Source organism: Euphorbia lathyris, chromosome 8, assembly GCF_963576675.1.
Source record: "Euphorbia lathyris chromosome 8, ddEupLath1.1, whole genome shotgun sequence".
Classification (NCBI taxonomy): domain Eukaryota; kingdom Viridiplantae; phylum Streptophyta; class Magnoliopsida; order Malpighiales; family Euphorbiaceae; genus Euphorbia; species Euphorbia lathyris.
Window position 1 is genome coordinate 36,971,205 of NC_088917.1, and position 8,670 is coordinate 36,979,874.

An 8,670-nucleotide genomic window follows, 5' to 3' on the forward strand; every position below is an offset into this window, starting at 1 on the left:
GTGTCTGAAGTTGTCGACACCACCCGGATGGATCCCTTATGTAGCAACCTAGAGGCTCTAGTGGTTAGTCAAGATTGGTTGTGAACTCTTCATGGAGAGAGTTGATGATAGCTACTATTGATTTATTTAGAAAGTGCTCAGGAGTGCCGATGGGTGCTTTGACAGAAGTGCCTTCAAATGTATTTGCCTTAATAGGTGATGGTTCAATAGAAGATAGTTTCATAACCTTGGGTTTTTTTTTGTCGGAGGAGAAAGAGTGGCATCTTCAACTTATAGAGCATCCAGGTTAGGAGTTTTGGCTCATCGATCTTTTGCTTAAAGGCTTGCTCTATTTGAGCAGAGGCTATAATGGTTTTATTTTTCTCAGTTGGTTCGGAGGCTTGCTGAATTGAAGCAGATGCCATTTTTTTTATCTTCTTTTTCATAGGCTTGCTCAATTTGAGCATGGGCCTTTTCAACATTTTCAGAGGCATAATCTTGAGGTTGTTGATCAGAGTCTTGTTTTTCTTGGATTTTCTCAAAGTTAAGTTCCCCAGTGGGAGGAACCTCAACATTGGTTTGCTTATTGAGATTAGAAGAACTTGGCTTGGAAGGTGATTTGGATTTCTCAGTATAGGGAGAATCCTTTTTGCTTTTCTCCTTATAAGTTGCGGGAGTTTTAGGGATAGCTCAGAATGTGAGCTTCTTTGCTTTCTTCTTAACCCTATTTGCTTTAGGAGGATTAGTAGTTTCTATGGATGATGGTGGGGGATTTATAAAGGGTTCTAGCTCAGCAGTAATCTTGTAGGGCTCGTTTGGAATCTAGCCTTTCACAGCTTGTCAACCCTGAGATTTTTAGCAACATTTGATTCAGAGGATTGAGCAGTAGTTTTGGCCTTGCCAACATGAAAGTGGGTTGTAGGGGGAATTACAACACCTAGAATATGCGGCATCATAGATAGAGCTCGAATTTTCACAGCATCATGAGGCTGCTCAAAAGTGGATGATTTCTTGTTCTTCTTGAGCGGACGCTCTTGGTCAGAATTTGCTTCTTCGAAAGCTATTCCTTTACCTTTAGAGGATTTGGAAGGTTTGGGTTCAGAGGCAGATGATGCAGTATCTTGCTTCTCAGAAGCTTTGGTTTTCTTTGGTTCCGGTTCTATCCTAGGGTTTTCAGAGGAAGCTCTGGCCTTTTTGCTTGTTGCCTTTACTGGGTTTAGAACTGTTTCAAAATCTTTCATTTTAAGGACTTAGAAGTTTTAGCATCAGCACCAGCAGCAAGAACCTTATAGGGTATGTTATGTTCAAGTCCGTTCAGAATCTTCTCATTGATTATGGAGCCTAAGATGGAAGCCATGGTGGTAGGAATGGTGATTTGATTGCTCTAAAGGATGCATGTGATCAGAGAGCCGAAGTTAAGATGAGCACGGCTTCTCTTCATAGAAGCAATTAGAAGAACTGACAAGTTCGTAGGCTTATTCTCAAGAATATGCCACATAATGCATAACTCCAATTTGGAGACAGAATTGACAGAGCCCTTTTTTCGCAAAAGATAGTTGACTATGAAATAGCGAGCTTATCGAGGAATTTGGGGCAGAGAGGTAGCGATGAGCTCACCGTGGAGATTTTCAGGAGTGAGATACTTCTAAGGGAAGTCAGCAACATTTCTTTCGCCTCCGGATCATCAGAGTTCTTTGTCCTGCTAGATCTACCTCTAGTAGATCAGCCACGTACTAAGGAAATATGCGGAAAAAATCTCCTAGACGATAGTCATTAATAGGTCATTGTCTTTTGGGTGACCACTGAGGTTTTGATAGACCTCTATGACCAAGTTTGTGTAGACGATGCTTGGTAGGCTGAAATGAGTGTCCCATTTCTAATTTCGAATCCAGGTTGCAAAAGGTTCAGTTGCGTTTATGTTATCCCAGTCAAAATATCTGGATTTCTGGACAACTGGATGAAGCACCTTAGAGAAAAAGGTCGCCAGAAAAAGGGGGATTCAACGAGTCAAGCTCTAATTTTTCATTCTACGGGACGAAAAATACCCCTAGAATAACGTTTGATGATGTGCTAGTATTCGAAGTCTGAATTGAAGATTTCAAGAGTCAAAAGGTATTAGTCGATATCGAAGGTTCTATGAACATTATAATAAAGAAAGCGTATGAAGAACTTTGGCCAGACCCAAGCCATTTGAGCCCTACACAGGCCCGTCTAATGGGAATTGGTGGGCACACTATCCCCGTACTTGGAAGTATAACCATGAAGGTAAAAGTTGGAGATGATCATACAACCTGGTAGAAGGAAGTTGATTTCTTAGTGATGGATGTCGACCTACCATACAATGTGATCGCCGGAGGGCCCTTGCTACCAGATTCGGGAGTTGCTCTATTAATCCGACATCTGGCATGGTCGATTTCCCATCAAGAGGGGTGGAGATAGCCGAAGGAAACCAGACTATAGCACATCAGACGTACATGGCATTCGTAGACTACCGAGGCATTTTATGTTAGGCCATAGAGGTTGAAAAAGAAAGCACAGAGCCCGTGGGAGATCTTAAATGAGTATGGTTGGTAAATGTCAAATCAGTTAAAGTCTCGATAGGAATACCAATAAATTATCCAGATGTAGAAAGATAACATTTCTTCTTTCGCATGGAGTCCCTCGATGTTGTGGGAGTGTCCCCTGAGGTCATGACTCACTCCATAAAAGTTGACCAAGAAGTAAATGTGATAAAAAAAAAGAAGAATCACGGCCTAGAAAGGCAAAAAATCATACATGCCGAAGTGAAAAAGCTACTAGACTGCGGGCACATAGAGTCGGTCGTATATCCACCTTGGCTAGCCAACATATGGTATTGTTCAAAGGTCCTCATATCCATATACACCTAAACAGAATGGTTGCGCAGAATGCAAACATCGACATATTGTTAAAACTAGTTTGGTCTTACTAAATCATGCTCATTTACATGCTTCCTTTTGGTCATATGCTTTTGATATTACTGTTTACATTATCAATCTTTTACCAACTGCCTCTATTTATTTTGAGATCCCATATCATAAATTATTTGGCACTCTCCCTGATTACTATCAATTGTGTATTTTTGGTTGTTTGCAAGTCCATATAAATTATGACCTCGTTCTCTTAAGTGTATTTTCTTGGATTAGTAATCTTCACAAGCTCTATCATTGTTATGATCCTATATCCAGGATAATTTACATCTCATGAAATGTTCTTTTTTACGAGCAGGATTTTCCATTTGAGGGTCTCTCTCCATGAAATCCAATAGTGACATATCCTCTATTGTTGAACTCAAGCAACACACTCGACATACTACTATAGCATCAGACCCGCCTACTGCCTCTGATACCTCGCATAATGACCATGCTACTATGGGCGATAACCCACCCTCTGACTGCCAGTCCATCGAAATTGTTACTCCAGTGTTCTCTGCCTGTAGCAGCCCCACGGTCTCGGCTTATAGCAGCTCCGGTTGTGGTTCCTTGTTAGACTAGGAATATTTGTTTGATGTAAATCACAATTATGTTTGTATATTTGAATAGGTTTTGTGTACTACAACTATATATACATGTATTAATCCTATTCAACGAAATAGGTTGCTGATTTGTTTCAGAATATTAATCCTTTGAGTTAACAGAAAATGTAAAAAACAATGAGTTTAAACAAAGCATGAAAAAAATAGTAAGAGCAACAACTAATATGCATGTGTTTTGCATTATGAATTAATGAATGAGTTCAATAAAAAAAAAATAATAATGAGCTAGCTAGTAATTCAAACATGGAATGTAAATCCCTCTATAGTTTATATAACAGATGATATAGAAGGAATTACAAGATCAGTAGACGTTCACTTTGAGGCATTGAAGCTGGAGATGCTATTTAATTTTAGGTCCAAATCTGGTTGCAAATTTGTATTATTTGAAGCAAAATAATCCAAATTTATAGAACTAAAATCATCACCAAAAGAAGCCTTTCTGGTATCAAATGTTAAACCACAAAAATTATTATGTTCACTTATACTTTGAATTGGTGGTTGACAAGTCTCCATCTGACAAAAGTTATAAGATAATTAGTAGAGAATTGATTCAATGGTATAACTAATATACGAATTTACAGAAACAACTAGACTGCTTACATCGAGAAGGCTAGGGCGGCGGTTTCTTTTGTTAGGGGAGATTTGTCTAAGAAAAAATTTCTGGGAATGACTGGCTACTTGTGATGGAGTTCTTGTTGTCACAAAATCCCTAGAAATACCTCTCCAATCTCCTTTCCCCAATTTCTCAAGCCCTAGAAGAAACATCCTGTGCTCCTCTTCTGTCCACGCCACACCTATTTATTTTTTAATTGTACATTAATATTCATAATATTTATATGGTAGCATAAATTAAACTTAATGTATAAATTAAAAACGTAATTAAATATAAACAAAGCATAAAAATATACATCATGAGGATTTTAAAGCAATCTTCCCAAAGCACAATTTTTGAAATGGCAGTAATTTTATTTTTACTTTTATTTTATAATTTTCATTTTCTGGTGGTAATGGTTTTAAAATAAATAAAAAAATAAAGTTGTGTAGAAGGTTCAAGATTGACAGTGATAAGAAATAAAATATCTTGTCCTGTATTCTTTCTGTACAAGTTGCAGAAATATTTTGGTAAGTTTGGTCTGTCAAAACCCAGAAGACTAATGAAAGAAATTCAGTAACAAAAAAACGGATTTATTTTTAAAGAAGAAAAGCTTAAGTTTCTATTTATTGAGATAATCCAGTTAAGTTATGGCGGATGTACTGAGTGTAAATCAAATCTGAGATCTATTATCACAAATTCTGTTTGCAGTTGGTGTAATTTATTTGAAGCAGAAAGAAGAATGAGAGAGAGACAGACCTTTCTTTCTCTGTTGAGTAGGCCCAATTAGCTCATCAGATGCATCGTTTTCTTCGACGACGGCAACTGAAGCCGAAGAGGAATTATAAGAAGAAGAAGAAGATGAAGAGGAGGAAGAAGAAGCCATTGACGGCAACTGACTGTCATTTATGGGAAGAAAGGAAGAAGAAGAACAAGTTAGGTTTAGTTGCACCCCGAAAAGCCTGAAAGATTGACTAGTGTTGAAGGTGCAAGTTCTTAAATTGTGACCTACATTTCCACACTGTGAGCATTTCCTTCCCATATTGATACTATCCCCCGCCACTGAGGAAAATGGAGAACTAGAGATATATTCACCAAATAGATGTGGTCTATCTCTATCGCTTTTTCTATTTCCTTTTTTTATTTTGGATTTCTCTTCGGAATATAATATATATTATTCTTAATATGGGTTAAGATATAAGCACTTAAAAGTCAAATTTGAGCGGTCGGAAATTAATATAAAATATATGATTGGATCTTAGCTATCAGACCTAACTTTTAATTAAAGCCCAATAATATATTTTATATTAATCTCCGACAATCAGTTGGTTTGACTCGTTGTAGAATCGATTAAGTTCCTAGTTTGAATTATGTTAAATATGTTAATTTTCAATAATTCAGTGAAATTTGGTGTCAAACCGAGACCCGTCACTCGTGCTCCAACCTAAGATCAAGATGATTTCAATTTTTTATTATTTAAAAAAATTCAAAAAATAAAAGTAGAAAATGTTAAAAAAAACAAAAAAAAAATTTTTTGAACCCAAAATAAGCATTTCATAAAAGAATAGGATTTGCATCCTCAACAATAGTGGTTTAACAGCCATTCCGGCACAACAGAAGATAAAAAAATCGCTAGCATTGGAATAGGCATGCCTAGCTACCAAATGAGCAGCCCTATTCGCTAAACGACTAACAAAAGATACTGAAAAAGTAGGATTAGAACTTAGGATAACTCGACAATCATGAATAAGCGTTCCGAACTCCGAGATATCCTGTTTGTTGGAGTGAATTGCATCAATAACAAGTTTAGCATCTGATTCAAATTCAACGTTCATGTAACGCATAGAAGCAAGCCATATCATACTCGTTCGAAGTGCAAATGCCTCAACCACCTTTGGTTCTCTAATGCTTGCAACAGAACTGCTGCTACAGAATATGAATGTACCTGTGTCATCTCTGATCACCACCCCCATCCCGCAGCTTCTTACTTCCTTAAAGATGGCACCGTCAACATTACACTTCACTGATCCACTTGCTGGTGGCTTCCACATTTGTCTATCCCCGATCTGCATGGGATTTCTGTTTGAACGTCCCTCGGATGGGTTCTGGTGGCTGGACGACGGGACAGCGGCAGACCCGTCCCTTCGTGCTGCTGCTGAAGTCGCTCTGGCTTCATGAAGTTGCCTCTGAAAGTTAATTGGTCGTGCCGCAGAGTCTGCCTTCGGCATAGCCTTCGAGCCTTGTTGGTAGGCCTTCCAGTCCCGAAATTCATCAATCCCATGACGCCAACTAGTGTCCGTCGGCCACCAAATCATATGCCATAGAACTCTGTTCCGGTGGTCCCAGATTGTCTTTAGAGCACAGCACAGCCGGTCAATGATCTCCTGATTCGGGCCGCATAAAGCCTGCATTAGCCAATCTGCAAAATTCATCCCATTAGTTTGTGGAATTGGAAGTCCAGCTATTCGTCAAAGATCACCTGCAAAGCTACATTCAACAAATAAATGGTTATCCGTTTCATCCTGATCCACACATACAGGGCATTCAATTGTGATTGGAACTCGTCGTTGGGCTAATCTAGCCCGAGTTGGTAGGCTACCCGAACAAATCCGCCATATGAATAGCTTCAGTTTAGGGGGCATATTCCGGTTCCAGATCCTCCTCCAACCCTCATTCACTAGTCTTCCCTCCTCCATCTCCGACCCAACAATATAACCCGAATGCACATTATAAAATCCATCTTTTGACCAATTCCATATTCTCCTATCCGTATTGACAGTGAAGGGTAGAATAATGTCGCAAATGGCACTCACTTCAGTTTCACTAAAACAACCCTTCAATTTATTCACATCCCATCCCCTACCATTTTCAAGCAACAGGTCAGCAACTCTTAAATCCTACATCCCATGGACCATAAAAGAATTTACACAAAATTCGTTCAGTTTAGGTACCCATGCATCCTTCCAAACTCTAATTGAACTCCCATCTCCCACCTTCCACAATACCCCTTTCCTAAGTATACTCAGGCCACTCCAAATACTTCTCCAAACCATACTAGAATTATTGCCTAATTCAGAGAAAAGTAAGTCATCCCTTGGGAAATATTTTGCTTTGAACATTTTACTTACTAAGGTATTTGGATTATCCACTAATTTCCATCCCTGCTTTCCTAAAAGGGCTAAATTAAACAAGTGTAGGTCCTTAAAACCCATACCCCCTGGGTCCTTAGATTGACATAACCTAGCCCAATCAAACCAGTGAATACTCTTTTTGCCATCAGGTTTCATACCCCACCAAAAAGAGTTCATCATTTTTTGCAATTCATCACAGATAGATAAAGGTATAAGGAACGTACTCATACAAAAGGTAGGGAGAGCCTGTGCCACTGACTTTAACAACACCTCCTTGTCTGCCTGTGAAAGGAATCTGAAGCTCCATACACCAAACTTTTTACGCAGCCTCTCAATCAGAAAATTGAAAATCCTTCTCTTGGAGCGCCCAATTAGTGAAGGCAACCCCAAGTAGCGACCTGTGTCCAAAGGTGCATTGACCTTCAAAATTCCTTTGAGCTCAAGTTGCAAGTCAGTTCTGACATTTGCACTAAAGAAAATTCCCGACTTACTCAGATTCACAGCCTGTCCCGAAGCCGTCTCATACTCGGTTAATATGCTCAAAATCTTATTGGCTTCACTTATAGATGCTCCAAAGAATAAGAAACTGTCATCAGCGAAGAATAAGTGTGTAACCGATGGAGCCCTTCGGCATATTCTGCATCCTGAAATCAAGCCCTCACTCTCAGCCTTCTTTATCAATTTGGATAGGACTTCGGCACACAAGATAAACAAGTAGGGAGAAAGCGGATCACCCTGCCGGAGGCCCCTACCAGGGAAAATTTGTTCAGAACATTCTCCATTCACTGCCACCTTATACCTAACAGTTGTAATACAAAGCATCATCCATCTTATCCAGGTCTCATGAAAGCCCATGCGAGTCATAACCAATTTCAGAAAGTTCCAGTCCACCCTATCATAGGCCTTGCTAATATCAATCTTCAAGGCAGCCTGCCCCGAATTCCCCCTATTCTTCCTTTTCATATAGTGAATACTTTCAAAGGCAACCTGCACATTATCAATTATTGACCTTCCAGGGACAAAAGCAGATTGAGTATCCCCAATTATTTGTGGCAAAACACCTTTCAATCGGTTAGCCAAGGCCTTTGCAATGATTTTGTAGAGCACATTACAAAGGGAGATTGGCCGAAAATCCTTGAGCAATCTAGGGTTGTCCAGCTTAGGGATAAGCACAATTGTAGTATCATTGAGACCCGGTGGGAACTCCCCATCCCTAAGCCATTTTGCTCAGGCCGTACCCAGTTCCTGTCCCATTGTAGCCCAAAAGGATTGGAAAAAACCTGGGTTCAAACCATCAGGGCCCGACGATTTATTTGGACTCATAGAAAATAGGGCAATCTTAAACTCCTCAATCTGGAAGGGAGCCGTGAGCATGTCATTTGTCGATGTGTCAATCACTGCTTCAATAACATTCA

The 8,670-nt window shown here is 39.4% G+C and overlaps 1 protein-coding gene across 1 annotated transcript; it reads right to left on the reverse strand.

Moving 5' to 3' along the window:
* Window positions 1-3,679: 3,679 nt before the first annotated feature.
* LOC136203672 (transcription factor MYBS3-like) lies at window positions 3,680-5,204 on the reverse strand. Its single transcript, XM_065994872.1, has 3 exons — window positions 4,884-5,204; window positions 4,133-4,326; window positions 3,680-4,045 (listed from the first exon to the last, which is right to left on the reverse strand). Exons 1-3 carry the CDS (start codon window positions 5,164-5,166, stop codon window positions 3,845-3,847), a joined length of 678 nt encoding a protein of 225 aa, XP_065850944.1. The 5' UTR covers window positions 5,167-5,204; the 3' UTR covers window positions 3,680-3,844.
* Between the last annotated feature and the right edge of the window lie 3,466 nt (window positions 5,205-8,670).